The 19,878-nt window shown below is 39.6% G+C and overlaps 1 protein-coding gene across 7 annotated transcripts in view; it reads left to right on the top strand.

Annotated features, from left to right (window-relative positions):
* EYA1 (EYA transcriptional coactivator and phosphatase 1) overlaps window positions 1-19,878 on the top strand; it is a 160,174-nt gene that overhangs the window by 19,714 nt on the left and 120,582 nt on the right. For 2 of the 7 annotated variants that reach the window (XM_040626132.1, XM_040626128.1), the window contains exons 2-5: window positions 3,168-3,245; window positions 12,991-13,060; window positions 13,385-13,527; window positions 17,178-17,300. In XM_040626132.1, coding sequence (XP_040482066.1) covers window positions 3,168-3,245; window positions 12,991-13,060; window positions 13,385-13,527; window positions 17,178-17,300 — 414 coding nt within the window. Of the gene's footprint in view, window positions 1-3,167; window positions 3,246-12,990; window positions 13,061-13,381; window positions 13,528-17,162; window positions 17,305-17,814; window positions 17,820-19,878 lie in introns of those variants that run through there. The other 5 variants (XM_040626131.1, XM_040626127.1, XM_040626130.1 and 2 more) reach the window with 3 other exon arrangements.

The following is a 19,878-nucleotide window of genomic DNA, read 5'->3' as shown; positions in this document are numbered from 1 at the left end:
AGCGGAGGAGCCTGATGTGGGGCTCGATCCCACAACGCCAAGATCACTCCCTGAGCCGAAGGCAGACGCTTAACTGCTGTGCCACCCAGGTGCCCCGATGTGGTTTTTTAAACTCATAAGCCTTGGAGAGGTGCTCTGTGATGTCATCTATGGCATATTTATAAATGTGATAGTGCTAATGAGAATGGGTAGTTTGGTGGCTAGAGATTAGTTTTGTCTTTTTAACTTTCTGGTGGGTGTATGCTTGGCAACAACACTGGAAGTGGTCTCTCCTCATTTGGCTTTCATTCAAACTATTTTACATCACAATAAATCGTAGTCTTTTTAGCATCAGGTCCCTGGTGATCAAAGTATTCAATTCCAGTACCTGATAAAATCATAAATATCCTGGTAGTTACTTTATGTGTATCCTCTTCAACAGAGCCTTTTAAAAAATTGGATTCATTAGGGAATAGGAGTCTTTATTCCTTAGAGTATAGATGAGTATATTTGTACAATGACAAAAGGCAATGTGCTTGGGGCCTAAAAGAAAAAGTATCCTCTTCTTTTCCTTCCTATTTTTAATGGAATTTCAATTGAATGTGTCTCCTGGGAGTGAAAGCTATATTCAATCAAGCTAAAAATATGGAGACTAGCTAGGGTAAGTTTTGGGGGGTACAAGAGTAGGAGTGGTTTTGGCATAGTCAGGCTTTCACCAAGTAATTTTAGACTCCAGTCTACAGATTCACAGATCTTAGATTTGGCAAAGACTTAGAAGTAACGTGGGCTAACGTCTTGTACACTGGAAAACTTCTTCTGCACCATTGTCTCAGGCAAGTAGATGTGGAGCTTCTACTTGAGATCTTCCTGTGAGTGCACTAGGCTGGAAGTGTTAACATTCTAGAGGAGGGTCTGGACTGCTGGGGTTTTACTTCCCTCTGTATCCACAGTGTGGGGCACTCTGCCACAGTTTCCTTGCTCTGTTGTAGAGTAGTGCTAATTATTGGGAAGTACCACGTGTTGTCATTTCTTCAAGCCTTGGAATTGAAAACATCCAAAATGAATTCCTATTTCTGCCACTTGTGACTTTGGGCAATTTTCCTAATCCTCTTTGGTTTCCATTTTCACATGTGAAACAAGAAGACAGTACCCAGCTAGGGAGTTTGTGAGTTGTGTTCTGAGACCTACTTGGAGAATTATTTAAAAATGATTAATCATGATATCTATAGTCTGACAATAGTAGGCACTTTATGTGACCTTTTCTCCTTGAGCCTGATTCTCATCTTTGATCAATGTATGGGATTTGGTTCTGAGTTCAGATCCCTGCGGTAATCTGTCCAGTACAGAGTAAAATAGAGCTATTGCTTTATAGGTACAGGGCATTGTATGAGTTCTTTTTTTTTTTTAAGATTTTATTTATTTATTTTGACAGAGACACCAAGAGAGGGAACACAAATAGGGGGAGTGGGAGAGGACGAAGCAGGCTTCCCGCTGAGCAGGGAGCCTGATGCAGGGCTCAATCCCGGGACCCTGGCATCATGACCTGAGTCAAAGGCAGATGCTTAACAAGTGAGCCACCCAGGCGCCCCATATGAGTTCTTTCAGGAAGGGTAGATAGGATGTGGACAACCGGGTAGGATACTTTGGAGCTGTGTACCAGCAGTGGAGGACCTGCTTTCCTCAATCTATGACAGTATAATGGTTATGAAGAGGAAGATCATTAGATTGCCTGGAGGTGTGAAGAGAAAAGGGAAATACAGGCTCATGTCAGAATTTATTAGCATCAACTAAGACTTCTAACCCCAAACAACTGGTGGAAAAGTGAAAACTTCAGTTACACTCTTGTTTGGTCTACATTAAAACAATCAGTTGGAGTGATTACCATTAGACTTGCTGGCTTTATTTTTCAACTTTGTTTAGAAGCAGTCTAAATCATTAATTTTTTGGAAGTGACTATCTGCTGCAACTATTTATAATGTCTATTTGAAAATCCATTATGCATTAGTAAAAGATTCAGAGGTCAAGGAGGGTGAATTTGTTCTTTGCCTCCTGTTTATAAGAGACTGGCAATGTTGGGAGAAGGAAAAGCTGCATTTTCTCCATCTTTCTTTCCCATTTCAGAATGTATTTACTTGTGAGAGAAGCCACCCCAAATATTCTCTTGGTAGAACCTTTGTTTTGGAAAACATGTTATCAATGTTTAAGTAGCCTCTGAGATATTATTGCATTCTTTCTGAAAACCCATTAGTGGGGATGTATAACTTCTACAAAGTGGGCCACAAATTCCAATGAACCAGTTGTTTCTAAGAAAAGCAGTCATGCTATATCTTCATTAAAAAAAACCCACAAAAAACAAAACAAAACCTAAATCTAGGGGAAAAGGCAAATATTCTGAGGTAGTCTGGCTTATCTGCTTAATAGGGGTCAATAATACCATCACTATATCTATGGAGTGGGTTGCTTTCATGCACCTAGAGCATAAATCTAAATGTTTTTATTGTATAGCCACAAAGGACTTTACTAAAGATCAAAATGTTTTCCACAAACTATCTGTTATTGGTTTTATTTTGGAATGAAGAACTTAATTTCTGCTTCATTTACACTTAGTGTGGTTTAGGTACTAAGTGTACACCAGAAATGGCTGAGTGGTAACGATCCATTAAATTGAGCACTCTGTTTTTCAGCCATATTGGATAACCAAATGTGTGTGTGTGTGTGTGCGCACGTGTGCACACGTGCTTGCATGTGTCTGTGCCTGTCCTTGAGCATGATGAAAACCTACCAGCGTTATTTCCTACTCCAAGTCTTCTTATTCTACCCTTTTGGCTCTGTTTAGCTAAATGGCTACATAACCAAGGAAATACTCCCACATCCTCATCACATAAATTTTAAGAGATAAATTATTTGTTAATAAGCAATTCAATTAATATGTAATGAATGTAACTACTTTTAAAGTGTTTCTTTTAAAGGATAGCTTGTTAAAATGGGTTGTTTCCTTAGGGATTAAATAGATAACCTGTATATTTTTTAAAAATTCTGTTACAAATACCAATCTGAATTATATTCAAATACTGAAAGACTGGTTTTTAAAATGATTTTCTTGTAACTATTTTGAATATGACTTCTCTATCATGCCTTTACAAATTACTATTAATTGGATATATCATATATGTTGTTTATTTTTGTAGTTAAAACAGAGCCAATGAGCAGCAGTGAAATAGTTTCAACAACAGCAGACGGGTCTTTAGACAATTTCTCAGGTTCAGGTAAGGAATAAATGTTAGATTTTCACATTAATATAAAACATAGTTTTTCTTAGTTTATTTGTATATGTAAGTATGTATCTATGTGTCTATGTATGTGGGTATATGCATGTGTGTATGTAGTATAAAATTTAATATAGCTTTACTCTGAGTCCCATACTTGCAATTCTGTTGTTTTTATCCAGTGTTATGAAGTGTTTGCTGAAAATGTTGCTATCCTATAAAGGAGATAAAATCAAAGGGGGTTTTGTTTTTCTTTCTTCTTCTACTAAATTATCTTTATTATGTTGATGACTCCTGCCCTTTTCTCTCATTTGTATACTTTTTCCAATTATGCAAATTTACGTTGGCAAAATTTGGCTTCCGATACTCTTTAAGCAGACTTAACCAAACCATCCTCCTGTAGGTAGCTGTCATGTCAAATGGAGATCTAAATTAGACTTTGTAATGCAGCTTTCCATCCTTAGTGAATTTTGATCTCTTTCACAGTGACATAGTTTGCCTCCAATAAACAAAATACCCAAGTTTCACATCTTTGCTAATGAAATTACTGATAGGAAAGTCATTGTGGTAATAAAGTAACAGTGAGGTTGTGATTATATGTTTGCCAAATTACACAGCTTAGACTATTTCAATAAAAAAAATTATTGGATATAATTTTTAAATTTTTGAACCTTTTTCATATTATCTGCTGTGTTTATCAAACCTCTGAAGTGGAAATGCTATAGTTACATAAATTTGTAATTGACTTACTCCAGCTCTCGGGATCACTTATTTAATATACATCACAACTAAAAGGAATTATACATATTACATAACATGAAATACAAATGCATAACTTTTATCCTAATAATACCATAAGGGAACAATAAGGAAATAACAAAAGGATGTTATATCCGTGAGTTCTTTTATAAAACACTTACTAGAATACGACTTATGCCAGAGAATGTACTTGGTGCTATTACAGATTAATAGGTATATGAGAATGGCCCTGGTTTGGGGCTTAGCAGGGTGACTAAATGACCAGACCATCATATTGCAGATGGAAGGCCAAGGATCCCCCAAAATACCCAGAAAAGGACCCAACAGAGACTGGTTGGGATGGGAGGGGTCAGGAAAGGTTTCCTGGAGGAGATGCCTGCACTCAGCCTTAAAAAATGAGTAGGAATAAGGCACACATAGATCTGGGGAGGGGGAAGTTGGACAGATAGAACATTCCACGGGAGGAGACTGAAACACAGAGGCATGGAATTTGGAACTGTCAATGGTTCATCATTCCTGGTATCTACAGTGTGAGCTGTGATGGCATGCTGGACAGAGTCAGGATAGAGTCTAAAGAGACGTTTGTGTTCCACATGATGTTTGCATTGTATCCTGAGTACAGTGGGAGGCATCAGAAGAAGGGTGTTGCATGATTGTATTCACGTACAGAATCCTGACTGTAGCGGGAGAGGGGGGGGCTGGAGAACTGAAGTAGAGAGACCAGATGCAGTCTTTTTGCATTAATTTGGGCAAGAAATACTGAAGACCTGAGATAAGGTGCTGGCAGCATTATGGAAAGATGGTGGATTAAGATGTATTTGCAAAGTCTAATTTACATCATAGTAACCAATGAGTACAGGGGATAAGTGAGGCAGAGAGACAGGTTAAGGTGATGGAATGCAAGAGGAGCATGACTGCGAGAGAAAGGCATGTTGAATGAGAGGTGACATCCACGCGAAGATGTTGAAGCTTGGGAATGATCTGGAATGGAAATTTTGGAAGTGTGCAGGGAGTTAAAGCTAGTGGGCTGTAACAGAGTTGAAGATGGAATCCAGGGAAGACCAATATAGAGAGATAGGCAGGGAATAAAATGAAAACACAGGTTTTCAACTGGGAAAGAAGGAAAAGAGTTGAGTTGGAAGTAAAGGCAGAAAGAGTTTCAAGGAAGTGCTGTCTATGTGTTAGATTGGTATACAGCTATTAAAAATAGTTTGGAAAAAAAACTTAATGGCATGAGCAAATGTTAACTATGTTAAGTGAAAAGCAGGTTCAAAAGAGTGACATGCTCAGTATAATCCATGTGTTTTTAGATATTTATGTGTATGCATATGTGTCTTTGTGTATGTGTATAAAAATTAATGGTGGCTTTCTCTGGATGATGGAATATAATTCGAATTTTTTTCCTTCTGCTTTTTTTCAGAAATGTTTTACAGTGTATTTGTATAAGAGTCATACTTTTAAAAAGTAGTAATTTTAAAGTGCAAGTTTAAAGTCACATACTGAAAAGAAATAAGTTTTTTAAAGTATCTATGGATAATAGTATTGCTTTGCTATCCTTCCTGATATTGAAAACCTGTGGTTTAAGGAATTCCTTGTTCTTAAGAAATATACACTGAAGTAATAGTAAAGAGACATCTTATCTGCAGTTCCAAAAAGAGTGAGCTATACATGTGTATACACACACACATAGAGAGGAAAAGAGAATAAGAATAAAGCTAATATAATAAGATGTTCGCATTTAGAGAATTGTGGTAAAGGATATCTGGGAAGTTTTTCTACTATTTTTGCAACTTTTCTGCAGTGTCAAGTTATGTCAAAATAAGATCTAAATGAGAAACATCAGTGGCTTTAGCCTACAGCAGTTTCAGTGGGTGGTGCTTTACTTCCCCTTGTGCCCTCTTGCCCATATGCCCCATTTCTGTTGTCTCCAATACAGTTCCTAGCAGATATATGTGCTCACGAAGTGCAGTGAGTAAATGGATGATTTAACCAATAAGGTGAAGAAGTGGAGACAGGGAGGAGAAAAATGTCTTTCAAGTACATAAACGGTTAAGGGAGAGAGAAGGTAGTCCATTAGAAAGTGAGAGATAGGGTTGAGGATGGCATTTAGAAGGTCAGCGTGGTTTTGGCTGCCAACACAGATTTGATAGAGGTAGGGGTTAAAGGTATAGACAAAGTGGAGATAATTGATGCAGAGAGGTGCCCACTGGGACAGCAATGGCTTAAATCCAAAACAGAAGTGGATCGCCATAGAAAAGGAATAACTTTCCCACAGAAACATCAGGAATGATGGAACGGGAATTAATGCAGATGAGTTTGAAGGGGAGGAGGAGTTAATATGTTAAGGGAATTTCTGTCTGATTCCTCTGCTTAAACCCTCCAGTAGCTCCCATGCATCTCTGAGTAAATGCTGAGTCCTTTCAATATCCATGAGCCCCATCAGACCTATTGCCTCCTTCCCACTCTTCCTTCAATGTCCTGGACATGCTCCCAGCCAGGACCTTTGCAGTGGCAGTCCCTCTGCCCGGGGCACCCTTCGGTATACCTGCCTGACTCCCTCACCACCTTCCAGTCTGTGCTCTCCTCTCCCCTTCTCTTCGAGGCGCCCCTCCACCCCCATCCAGACTACCCTACTCAATGTTGCAAAACTCTCACTGTAGGCTTCCAGCCTCTCTGACATGCTAAATACAACCTTCCTGGCCAATAACACAGCCTTTTGCAAACTGTACTATTTACTTGTGTATTAGGTTTATTGTTGGTGTTTCACCCCCACCGAAATGTACGCTTGTAATGGCAGAGATTTGTTTTGTTTTGTTCATTTGTATCCTCAACACCTGAAAGAGTATCTGGTGCATATTAGGCACTTAGATATTTGCTAGATGGAGGGAGGGAGGGAGGGAGGGATGGATGGATGGATGGATGGTTGAATGAGTGAATGAAGGCTTCTACCATTTCCTCTGAAGCGATTCAAAGTGAAGATAGTGATAGGCTTATGAGCGGGAAGAGATGGAGAGGATTGAAATAGATGTCATGAGGATTTGGGAAGCCTGAGGCCGCTTGGAACATTAAGGAAAGTTGGCAATAGAGCCAGAGTCCAAGCAAAGGGAGACCCCTGAATGTGGAGTCTTTATCATAGAGCAATTTTTCTCTACAAGGATTTTGCTGCCCAGGTCGGAAGATATTTACTTTGATCTAGAGTTAAAGATTTTCCAAGTCAGGCATGGAAGAATATGGAAGTAAGAGAATTGAGGGTATCAGAAAGAGAAGAGTTTAGAATAATGATTCTAAATAATGACCCTTTCCTGGGATAAGTGTGTGTGTGTGTGTGTGTGTGTGTGTGTGTGTGTTTATTTATTTATTTATTTATTTATTATTTATTTATTTAAAGGTAAGGGATAACAAATTGAGAGAAGATAAGTATGTCAGGGGTCCTGCATCTATAATAAGGTTGGAGAACAGATTAGATGGGAATAAGGGAAAGAAAATTGTGGCAGGAGAAGATGGTCTTTCCTTAATCTCAAAACTCAGGCCTCCTCCACATACTTCCCTTCCTCAGCCTTCACCACTGCTTTTAAAATTACTTTTCCTTGTCTTTCTTCCTGCTAAGCCATAGCGCTATGAGAGCAGAGATTTGTCTCCTTGCTCACACTCACAGTCCCAGTGGCTGTCATGGAATTGAGCACATGGATGCTGGTCGGTCAAGGTTTGTTAAGTAAACAGTGAATTGGTTGATGCTGTTGTGGTGTGAGAACGGGGGGAAAGAAGGGTCCACAATGCAATCTTGAGCTCGAGGGTTGGAGTAGAAGGCCAGAGTGGAGGCCTAGACAGAAGAAGAGAAGTGTTGGACGCATAGTCCAAGGTTAACACTGGGACTTGTTAGGGGACACAGTTGAATACTAAAGGTTTCGATAAAGGCCAGGCAGTGTTTAGGAAGTGGGGCATTCATGAAAGTGTTAAAGAATTGTCATAAACCTTAGAGAAAGAAGGGTTTCATTGGGAAGAGAAAAAACAAAAACAAAACAAAGATTTGGAAGAAGCGGCAATAGGGTTATGTTTTTCAGGTCTCTGTCCTATCTGGAGTCAGAGAGCATGAGTCGGCTCTACTTGAAAAAGAGAGACCCAGGAGAAGCTGGGCCTTGGGAAAAGGCTTAGCTGAAGGTGGAAGGATAGTCTGGTGAAGACTGAAGCTATAGGGGATCTTGTGTTCTGCATATTGATTCTCCGTGTTGCACGGTGGCGAGGGCTAGAGTAAGCTGGGCAATCAGGTCCAGGTATAGGAAACACAAAGCTTTTCTCTTAATTCTTTTGTTCCTTCTTTCTGTCTTTCCTCGAGTAAAGATGCAAAAACCATGGCCTGCTGGAGTAGCTGTGAAAAGGATTTAGAGTTTATAAGGGAAAGAGAAAGCAATCTCCAAGCATTTGACTCCAAAATGGTCTTCACCTCTGTGGTCTCTACTCCTGCTTCTCCATGATGGCTTAAAAATTCACATCCCAACCATTCTGGGTGTCTTGGGGAAGTAGGCAGCAAGAATAAAGAGTAAACAGAGCCATTCTGACATTGGTAGTAGCTGTCTCCTCCTCTGTCCTTCAGGGAATCTGAGCATCTTAAAGCATTAAGGAGGCAGTGAGGCTTCCTGTTTTCCAGGGAAATCACCAGGTATCCTGGTATGGGGAGACTAGAGGAAAGAAGTTGACTTTCAAAGGCATGTTGCTGAATTGAAAATTGCAAGGTGGTTTATTATGTTTTTAAAATGTAATAGTGTTCTGCCCATTTACTGTTTACCAATGAAAAGTAATATTTTAATGATCTAAATGTTAAGAGGATTTCTGTTGACCTCCTCAGTAGATTCTCAAGCTTGGTTCCCCCTCCCCCCCCAACAAGATTTGGGAAATTTCTTTAACTTCTATGTTAGAAGTAAGAGAAAGAATGGAATAATAGGAAACAAATGTGCTAAAACAGAGAGAGAGAGAGGTATTAGTTGCCCATATGTTCCCAAGGCTCTGGCATGTGTAATTTGGAGTTTACTAATGGTAAAATAACCATTTTATTTACCTTGATGAATGATGAGTGATCTGGGAGCATTCTTTTTGCTTTAGGTTATTCTGGTCTCATGAAATGAAAATTAATCTGAATTCCTAAATTATTGCTTAAAAAGTTAAAGGTGTTTAGGCAATTAGGAGGAGAAGTACTTGAAGTACAAGATGGAAGATTCTTGACTTTAGGCCACACAAAATTGTAATGGTTTGGATTTAGGGAAATCCCAAAAGATATGGCTTATTATATGGCATTAAATATTTAATCATTTTAGGGGTACATAGTTAGGTAATTAGTAGCAAGATCCTTGGGCAGCATCATGGGTTCTTACTCACATGTATTTTATAAAGAATACCATTCACTCCCAATCATATTGCCAAAGAGCTGAGTCAGGTTTATTATATATGTTTACATATGACTTAAAATAATTTAACCACCCTTCCTATCATCAGGGTTTAAAAAAAATCTACTTTGCTTATGACCTAAATCTCACATTATAATTAAACAAATATTGTTTATTGATTACTTACCACACACCAGGCCCTGTCAGGTGCCTGGAAATAAAGGAGAGCAAGAGGTCCTGGGCCCCAGAAGCTCATGGTTAGCAGAGGAAACTAGTATCCATACGCTACACACGCTAACTATAATGTGGTGTGGTTAAGTGCTACATTGCCAATGTTTACAACCTTCCAAGAAAGTACAGAGAAGGACGACATTATCCTAAAGAGAAAATGATGTTTTAGTCCCAGCAGAGAAGTAAGTATTCATCAAGCAGGGGAAAGGCGGCCTCACAAGGCAGAGGGTCTGGTATGAAGAGCCACTGAGCCAAACATGAAAATGCACGGCACGTATGGGCAATCCTCAAGTCCAAGGAGGCTACAGATTACTAAACCCAGGGGAGAGTGGGTGCTTACATCTCTTTGTGTACTCTGCCAAGAAATTTGGAGTTTTTCCTGGGGATAATGTGAGCACGGTTGAGAGAGGGTAAGTTGGAGAATGGACGTGAAGTTTCTGTTTAAGAAAGATCACTCTGGTGGCCGTGGATCTAGTGTGTGGAGGGTGACGGGTGGTGTACAGGGAATGCGGCTGAGGCTAATGAGAATCTGAGCGGGGAGCGGGGATGGAGTATGCAGGACAGGTCGACAGGCAATATCTGGGTTTGGGATGGGGACTCAAGACTCATGAAGTAGAGGGCGGGGAAGGAGATAATTTTGAGGTTTTTAGTTTCTATGTAGGAAGTTAGGAGATAGTTATGTTTTGAGGGCGAGAGGCAGACGTGGGTTCAAATACCAACTTTCCCATTTGTGCGGATGTGTTACTTAATTTCTATGCCCCATATGTGCAATGGGACGAAAGAATCCTGCTTTTTAAGTATTTTGCTGGACAAATGGTGATGCTGTCCATTGAGTAGAATTAAAAATACAGAAGGAAGGGCACATTTGGGGCAAAGATAGTGGGAATCTGGAGATCCGAACTAATTAACACTACACATTGCACTGTTCACTTTTTCAATGATTCCATTTAGTCCTCAAACAATCCTGGGGGGCGTAGGTAGCATTAGTGCCATCATCCAGGGAACGTAGCAAGGCTTAGAGGGATCAGGTAGCTTGACCCAGACGACAGAGCAGTTGGAACTTCAGTGTGAGCCGAAATTAAATTCTCATTCCAGAACCTGTGCTTAATTACCACTCTGCAGCCTCTCAGATCTCTTTCTGTGTACACACCCGTACTACGTGTATAATCTTAGAGCTTCACGGAACTCACCTTACCCTGTGTAATAACCCTGATAGATACTATTCTGTTATTCTGTTTGTAAAAAAAAAAAAAAAAAAAAAATGCTGGGTGTAACCTGTGAGGTTGAGTTTATGATTTTTTCTCACGGGTCCCAACACACAATTCGAAAAACCCAGGGATAGAGTTGAAAAAGAATAAAAGGGATTTCTATGTCTTCCATCATCGGGTTGCACCGGGTTTTTGTTCCGGTTTTATTTTTTTTAAACTTACTTTTGACTGTGATTGTCCAGGGAAGGCATTACTCTTCCAGCTACCCTGCTGGATAAATCTCCTTTGCCCTCGGCCTCTTTCCAGGCTTAGCAAAGGGGAGTAGGAAAGGTTGTCATCGCGGATGACCTGGGCAAGTGGTAGTCCTTGTTGTCCAAGTATTCTCTCACTAATCCCTCCCTTCTATAAATTGCAATATTTAACTAATCCCCTCATGGCTATTTGTGTGTCGGCCTCCCCACATGTGACAGACAGAACTTGTCTTTGCATGCTCAGTGCCTGGTACAGAGCAGTGACTCAACGTGTGCCCGCAGATGCAGGGACACCAGCCGAGTTGGCCTGCCATCGCCTTACTGTGGACCCCGGCTCTGCCAAACTGAGAGCCACACGGTGGAAGTCTGGCAGCTTGCGTGCGAGAGTAGTACTCCTCTAGATCCGCTCTCCTCTTGCTGGGTTAGGCCTGCTTGCTTTACAAGGAAAGGAGTATTCATAGATTAAGATTCTGGTCCAACTCTACCACTCTTCTTCCAAACACAAATAGAACATTAAATTGGAGTTGTATAAATGTACTGATGTGACATCATGAAACATGTATACAACTTGGAGCGCATGGAACCTTATAGAAGGATTTTTTTTTTTTTAAAGATTTTATTTATTCTACAGAGATAGAGACAGCCAGCGAGAGAGGGAACACAAGCAGGGGGAGTGGGAGAGGAAGAAGCAGGCTCATAGCAGAAGAGCCTGATGTGGGGCTCGATCCCAGATCGCTGGGATCACGCCCTGAGCTGAAGGCAGACGCCTAACCGCTGTGCCACCCAGGCGCCCCTATAGAAGGATTTTAATACACAGTATAGTTAATGAATAATAGAGCCTCTGAACAGCAGGATTATTAGTGGAAGAAGAAAATAAACATATTACATCTCATAATTGTACCCGAAGAATATGCATCTTAGCTAGGTAGAAAATAGGAAGAGTCTGGGGGGGAGGTAGAAATATACAGATGGTATCTTTTTATATATATTTTACAGTATTTACATGTAACGCATAAAAACACATATAGCTGTGTGTATTTATAAATATATAAGTGTAAATGTGTGTAATATATATGCACATAAAAGAGATAGGGCCTATTTATAATAAATAAAGATGAGAACTATTTTATTGCCTTATGTTCACAAAAATGGATTTTTGCTCTAGCTCAGAATGAGTGTAAAAGAATGATAGAGTTTAGTGCCTTTTCTGAGACCTACTGAATAAAGTCCATGTGATTAAAAAGATGAAATTCTGCTTGAATGCTTGAACAACATCTTTAAACAAAAACACTTTTTTGAGGGATTAACTGAAGTTGTGCACGTTGAACTGAAAGGCCAGGAACACTGCCTCAACACAAGAAAAAACAGGCTTAGCTTGCAACTTGAGAAATTTAAGAGAGCTATAGGAATGCATTTTTACTGAAAAATGTTGCTAAATCAATGCAGGCAAATGAGGCTCGGCCCTGTTTGTACTCACCCTAGAGCAGATTAGACAGGGTTTCTCTGTAATCCAGTCTCAGGTGTGTGTGTTCCCGAGCACACACAATAGGCTCGGTGACCTTTCGGGTCCCGCCCAGCCTTGCAAACTCACCCTCCTCCCGCCCCTTTGAGCAGGTCCTTCCAAGCAGTAGCCAGGACGCCTTGTACCTTGTAAACTGCCGCGGACGGGTGTTTCAGATGACGGTGACTAGCTTCTAAGAGTTCATTTAAAATTCGAACCCCTTCATGAGTTCCCATAGGTCATTCAATATGTTTTAACTTTTAGTTTGAGCATATGAAAGTGCCATTTTTTTCAGGCCGAAAAGGGCAAACATTTGCAATTTCATATGGTCCCCCTGTAGTTCAAAAATAGATCGGTGCTTTGGACGTATTTTGTATTTTGCGATGATTATCGTGCATTATTTATTTTTTCTTCCAGCAATTGGGAGCAGTAGCTTCAGCCCAAGACCAACTCACCAGTTCTCCCCACCACAGATTTATCCTTCCAAGTAAGATATATTTTCTCTTAATAAATGACTTCTCTGAGTAGCCTTTTACCTTATTTCAAGTCATGTTTTGTGCCCACGTGTTACGTCTTAATTTAAACTAAAGTGCATTTCCTAGAGACTTCACTGTGTTTACACAGATTTCTTTTGCGCGTCACCTAGAAGAGATACTGAAGTGTTTCGGTACTTTGTATATTACATTTGAAAGTTATAATTTAAGAGACGGTCTTTAACTGCGATTTGTGATATGGTTGTTAATCCGTTACCTTGCATGTTTCCATCTAATGCATGGGCTTTCTATTTTCTGTCATTTCTGACAAATAGCAGACCATACCCACATATTCTCCCTACCCCTTCCTCACAAACTATGGCTGCATATGGGCAAACACAGTTTACCACAGGAATGCAACAAGCTACAGCGTATGCCGCATACCCACAGCCGGGACAGCCGTACGGAATCTCCTCCTATGGTGAGTAATCCTGTTCCCTCAGTAGTGGGATCAGAAAGGGCAGCCCTGTGTGTGCACGTTTCACAGGAGTGGTGCCTAAAGACTGTCACCTCGGGCCACTTTAGAAACTGGAACCACCTTTTGTGTCTAAATTCTTCATTAGGCTTGTTTTGAATGAGCCTTGTAAGAAGTGGCGGCTACCTGTCTTGAGGTCAGCGGTGGCAAATAGATCGCACGGTTCCTATGCCCTCTTGCTCTCATTTTTCCCCCATTTATAGCTCAACTTTTAATTTGCCACTTGAGCCCTTGGTTCTGGAATCCAAAGTATTTTGGTGCCTAATTGCGATAAAACTTCGGTGAATGGAGTCTTTGGGGGTAAAGATTCATTTCTTATGTATCAGATGCCTACCTATGACTAGGGAAGTACAAACAGAATCCCATAAGCCCTTGCTCTGAGCTTGAGGGTGGTAGTACTTTCCAATTTCAGCAGTATCAGCCATTAGGAAAAGTGATCTATGTATCACAGCTTGGGCTGCACTTTAAAGAGGCAAAGCAGGAAACAGAAAGCTCACATCCTTATTTGTTCCTTCCCACCCGGAGATTATCTTTATCTTGGTGTAGTTTAACTCATTTGTTAAAGGGCCAATACCTGTAAGTTAAAAATAAATCCAGCAAAACCCCCAAAGTTTAATTTTAAGAAGCCTTAGAATTTCAAGATACCTTTTCTTCAATTTTATTGCGATTATAATTTTAAGCAAATTGCACTTTGACTAGAAAAATATGAATTATTAACATTCCCTTAAGAAAAAGTAAAATCAAGTGATCAAGAAAAAGTACATGGGAGTCTGGGGGAAAGGACTGGTAGAATAAGTAATTCTGTGTTTATAGCAGTATATAGAAAGAATAAGCATTTAAACATTTCATTAACAGTTGGAAGGCAAGTTATTCCTTTTTATTCTCTAGCTCTACCCCAAACCAAATCAACTACATATAAATTTCTTAAAAAGCATATGTAAATTAAAATGTAAATTATATATGATTTCACCCTTTATAGTTTCACTTCAAAACCATCCAGAACTGAATGTTATCTATATCTAGCTAGGTATTTTTTAAGCCAGATTTTAGAAATAGCCATAAAACGGACTTCCTAGAATTCTTTCATTTCCATAACTTTTACTCAAGATTTTTGAAAATAATATTAGGTATAGATCAAATTTATCTGCAGTTTACTTTTAAACAATTCTGGTGCTAAAAGAGAGAAAAGGATCTCTGATTTGAATTGCGTACCTTCAACTCAATAATGTGAGTTGAGGCAGTCCCCAATTTATATTCTCAAAATGGATTGGTAAGCTGATTATTTGAAGTGTAAATGTATCTTCCGGCCCAAACAATACTGAAGTACTGTAGCCCTAGTGCTACCATGGGAAGCTGTTCTTCACGTCACTGCCTCGGCTGCCACACACGCAACTCCTCTCTTGTTCTTTCTTCTCCCCATGGAGTCATGGTAGGGCCCTTTGCTTGCCTGAAGTCTAGGACTGTTCCAGTTCTAAACCATTAGGGGATGTCCCTGTTGTCTGCAATAATTGTTCCAGGAGAGTAAGATGAGCAGAGGTTCTGAGATTCCAGTCACAACTAGTAGGGTGAGGATGAGCATTTTAATGTGACAGGTCAGGAGATGGTAAGAGCACGGCACGTTGGTCAAGGGCTTTGACCTCAGGGCCCTCTGTGCTTATAAATCTCCTGGGAAAGATTCTGAGTCCTTAGTATTTTCAGCAATCACTTTACTTCTTTTCTTTCTGACCCTTGAGTACAGAGAGAGGCTCCCAGTGCTTCTGACCAGACATTCTAGTTTTCTTGGGCCAGTGTATCCAAAAAATGTGACCACCTTCTCCCCTCCACTTGCTTGTGAAGGAAGAACACATAGTTTAGGGTTCTTAATGGCTGATAGTTAAGGTCTAGATGGTCTAAGAAGACTCCCTCCAAGGATTTGTGCCCCCTGACCTTTTACTTAAACCCTGTAAGAAAAGATAGGGAAATCTTTTCGTAGTGTGAACAGTAGATCAGTGAGGAAGAAGAACTCATGCTATTCTCTGGATCTCCGAGGAGCTGAGCGATGAGTTTGCAGGCTTGTGGGGGGAAGCCTTCGAACTAGGTGCAGATGAGGGGGTTTTCTGCCTCTTCTTGCTTTTCCTTATCTGTTCTTATGAAGATTGCACCTCCAGGCTAAACCCAGAGGTGGTACAAATGAGGACTGGAAGCCGATTAAGAGTCTCCAATGGAGAGAGAGAGGGGGAAATCCCTCTTAGTGACAAGAAAAGAAAGGGAGTTTCTAGAGCCATCAAACCACCTGCCTTAGGCAGGTGTTTTTCCAGGGACCAATTTTAAGTATGGGTTATTCATTGTTTTGGGATTGCCTGTAGAGGAAAAAAAAACCACATTTTTTTAAAAAAATATTACGGTTAGGTTAAGACTTAAATGTTCAGGTCATTATGAGGTTATTTAGAGATACTCCAGGAATTATCGTAGGCTCTCTCGGCCAAGAGTTAGATTCTTCCACTGCCTTAGGAAAGTTACCTAACTTCATTCTACTGATGAAATTCCCCTAAAATGGAAATAAACAGTGAGACTACTGTGTATTCTAGATCCCAAAGATATCATTTATCTTAAGTGCAAAGTAAAATTATTCAAACATGTGAATTCGCTTGGCAGAAATTTTTCTCTCTTCCTTCTGTGGAAATTAAGGACAGTTGTGAACTTTGATGACTGTCTTTAATTATAACCCAGCGCCGAGCCCTACACAACACTACTGCCAAACCCAAGTCCTGAAATTCAGATGTCGGCCTGGCGCTTCGGGAAGTAGTTGGGGGCCATAAACACATTATTTTTATATTATCCTGAAGAAACAGAAAGTGTACTTTAGGCTACACTTAAAACAATAAAACTGGAACAACTACTTGAAACTACAAGGGCTGAAAAAGGAACTACTGGTCTGCTTCCCTTGTTTATGAAACATATGCTGCTGCATGATTCAGTTCTTTAATATTCTCCTTTCTTTGTGCTTGCTTTCTGGTAGGATCTGGGGTATTTGGGAGAAGGTTTTCCCCGGGTTGCTTACTTCTGTGCCCAATATTGCTTCCTCTGACTTTAAAATGAGTCGTGTGCTAACATCAGCTTTGGGCAGGAAGAGTAAGGAAAAAACAAAGGAAAAAATGCTGTGAGACTAGAGACTAATTAATCTCTTTTTAGAAAAGAGAATTTTGATTTTGACACTAATCAACATAGCAACTTTTAGAATAATCTAGTTAAAGTTTTGTTACGGCCATTTCTTAACTATAAAGGAGCTGATCTTTTAACCTCTAATAAAACAAAACTACATAGAGACATGATATCATGGAAGTTAAAATTTATAGAAAACGTAAATCAGAAAAACAGGAAAGGACAATGTGAATAATCACTCAAATCTAGAATAGGCCTGCTTTTTGTTTTTTGGTTTAAATTGAAGTTCTAGTTTAGGGTATTCCACGCTAGGCTTGCGTACCCTTGATTACTGAGGTGACGTGGGAAAGCACTGGTGACGGAACAGTTGTGGGAGTGTTTTTGTGTATTGACCAGCATTGGCGACGAACAGATAGATAAGCTATCACTAACGGATTTAGGTGCATTGTGGGCAGGCATCAAGACTGAAGGTGGATTGTCACAGTCTCAGTCACCTGGACAGACGGGATTTCTCAGCTACGGCACAAGCTTCAGTACCCCTCAACCCGGACAGGCACCATACAGCTACCAGATGCAAGGTCTGTATACACACTGACTCTTCTTAATTATCTTGGAGTCCGATAGTTACTTCCTAGAGCAGAACCCAGCGTTGGGTGTAGGTAGCAGATGGGGGTGGAAAGTGGACTGGGCTTAGAGGCAAGATAACCTGGTTCTGGTTTGGCTTTTCACTTACTTATTCTCTGGGCCTCAATTTCCATATTTATGAGATCAAGGGGTTAGACCGAATCCTCTCTGAAGTTCTTTTCAAAAAGCTCTAAAATTTTCCGTGAAGTTGAAGTTCTCCGCTTTTGCCTCTGTCCATTAAAAAAGGAATGACAAACCCAAAGTGAATGACGTGAGAGTCTGGAGAGTGAGACGCTCAAACCACTGGCACTGGGGGTTGCCAGCCACCTTTTTGAAAAAAGCTGTTGTCTTCATTGTCATTATCCTAGCTCTGCAAGTAGGGTGTGTGATAAGCATTAACTAAATGACCTATCAATGATCAAGAGATCAAACAACCATTCTATGCATCTTTGAGATACTGCTTCTAAGAACCGGTTCCTGGGCTCTGATTTTGAAACTGTGGACAAACCATAATGCGCATGCAAGTCAGATGGAAGAGCAGCCGAAAGTTGAACATTGTCAATACTGCTTTCAGGAATACATAGACAGAAGTGTGATTGGCAGATCATTATCATATCAATGTGCCTGTAAAATACCTGAAGGTAGGTCTCCTAATTTAAAAATCCCCCCAGTGTCTTGTTTTTGCGGCAAATTCGTTCAATCACATTCGACCTCTTATTAGCTCCGATAGTTGAATTAAATCCCTATTACTACTTTTTGACTGAAGGCGGTCTTTTTGTATTTTTATCTTTTTTATATCTTTAATCCTATTCTTCATTACATTAAAACAGTTGTTTATTGCAGATAAATTAGAAAATAGAATCAAAAATAATTAAAGATCTCATATTTATTATTAGTTTGATATATGTTCTTCTAGAAAGGCAGTATGGGACCATATTGTATAATATAGTATTGCAACCTGGTATTTTCAGTAACAATAGATTGTAAATATATTGTAAACATCTTTTCACATTAATAAATTCTATAGCATTTTAATGACTGCATAGTTTCATAGGTATATCTTATTTTTACTAATCTCCCTTTTATTAGACATCTAGAACAATACAATGAATATTTTATGTACATTGTTATTTCCTTTGAATGAATTTAAGTGTGAATTGCTAAGTAAACTGTTCTAGACTCTTTTAAAGATTTGTTATATATTTATACAAGGAAGGGCTATATATTAGCATGTACACATTGAATAATATCTTTTTAAAAATTGTCATTTGAGTAGATACAAGATTTTATTATTTTCATATACATTTCTTAATTGAGAAGATAAATTATTTTTTCTTTCATGGCAGTATTCATCTTTGTCATTTCTTTTATTAAGATTCTTACACTTTTGTAATATAGATACATTTCCAGCTTATTTTTAAGTTTTTTTTTTTTTTTTCTGTTTAGTAAACTAAAATTTTATAGGACCTGATCCATTAACCTTTTCACCTTTGGTTTTGCCTTTGGTATAAAAATCCTGAATTATAGGGGCACCTGGGTGGCTCAGTCAGATAAGAATACAACTCTTAATTTCAGCTCGGGTCACGATCTCGGGATGGTGAGATCGAGCCCTGAGTTGGGCTCTGTGCTGGATATGGAGCCTGCTTAAGATTCTCTCTCTCCCTCTCCCTCTGTCCCTCCCCCCAACCCCCCCTCACACTCTCTCTCTTAAAAAAACAAAAAATGGAATTATAAAGTTTTGATATATTTGGTGGCTATAAAGTAAAAACTGTCTTCTAACAGATAGTATGTATTGTAAGAGGGATGTTACTGTATGTCTGATTCCAGAACTTTAAAGCTGCCCTAGAAAAGAACTGTGTTTCTGCATGTGCTGAACATCAGTGGAGTAAAGGAATAAGCAGGAAAAGAGATGAAGAGACTTATTAATGAACTTAACGTCCTAGGCCCTAGTAATGAAACAAATCTTAAAACAAACAAGGTCTGTCTGCTTGTAGAGCTTTCGCTTGTGAAGGAGAGAGTCTCCTGAGAGCTATGAGAGAAATAAATAGGGCACCATGCTAGGTCCTGTTCTCTACTGAGCATCCAGGTGTCCTTGAGGAGAGGGTCCTTGGATTCTGAAGGTCAGAAGGAAAGAGGTGAGTGTGAGAGTGAGTCACCTGAGAGTGAGAGCTACCTCCGTGTGTGTGGTTCCTGGGCCCAAGCCCGTCTGCAGCCTCTTGGCCACCCATCCTCAATGAGCGAAGTAGAGAAATTTCAAGTGAAGTGTTTAGAAACTTACATAGTAGGTCAACAGTAAATCTCATGTTGGTTAAATCAAACAATAATTTTAAGAAATGGGACTTATACTCTCTCTCTCTTTTCTCATCTCCTTCTTTTCTAATACATTACTATTGTATTTTGCTAAATTGTCAGTCCTGGAAGGATTAGGGAGAAAGACTGGTCTTGTATCTCGGAGAATTTGAGAAATAATGCATTTGAAAGTGATTTTTATTCTTTCTCTCGTCTCAGATTGAAAGCTTACATGGCAGAAAC

Source organism: Ursus maritimus, unplaced genomic scaffold (assembly GCF_017311325.1).
Source record: "Ursus maritimus isolate PB19 unplaced genomic scaffold, ASM1731132v1 scaffold_9, whole genome shotgun sequence".
Classification (NCBI taxonomy): Eukaryota; Metazoa; Chordata; class Mammalia; order Carnivora; family Ursidae; genus Ursus; species Ursus maritimus.
Note: the sequence above shows the minus strand (reverse complement) of the source record. Positions and strands in the feature narration are given on the sequence as shown.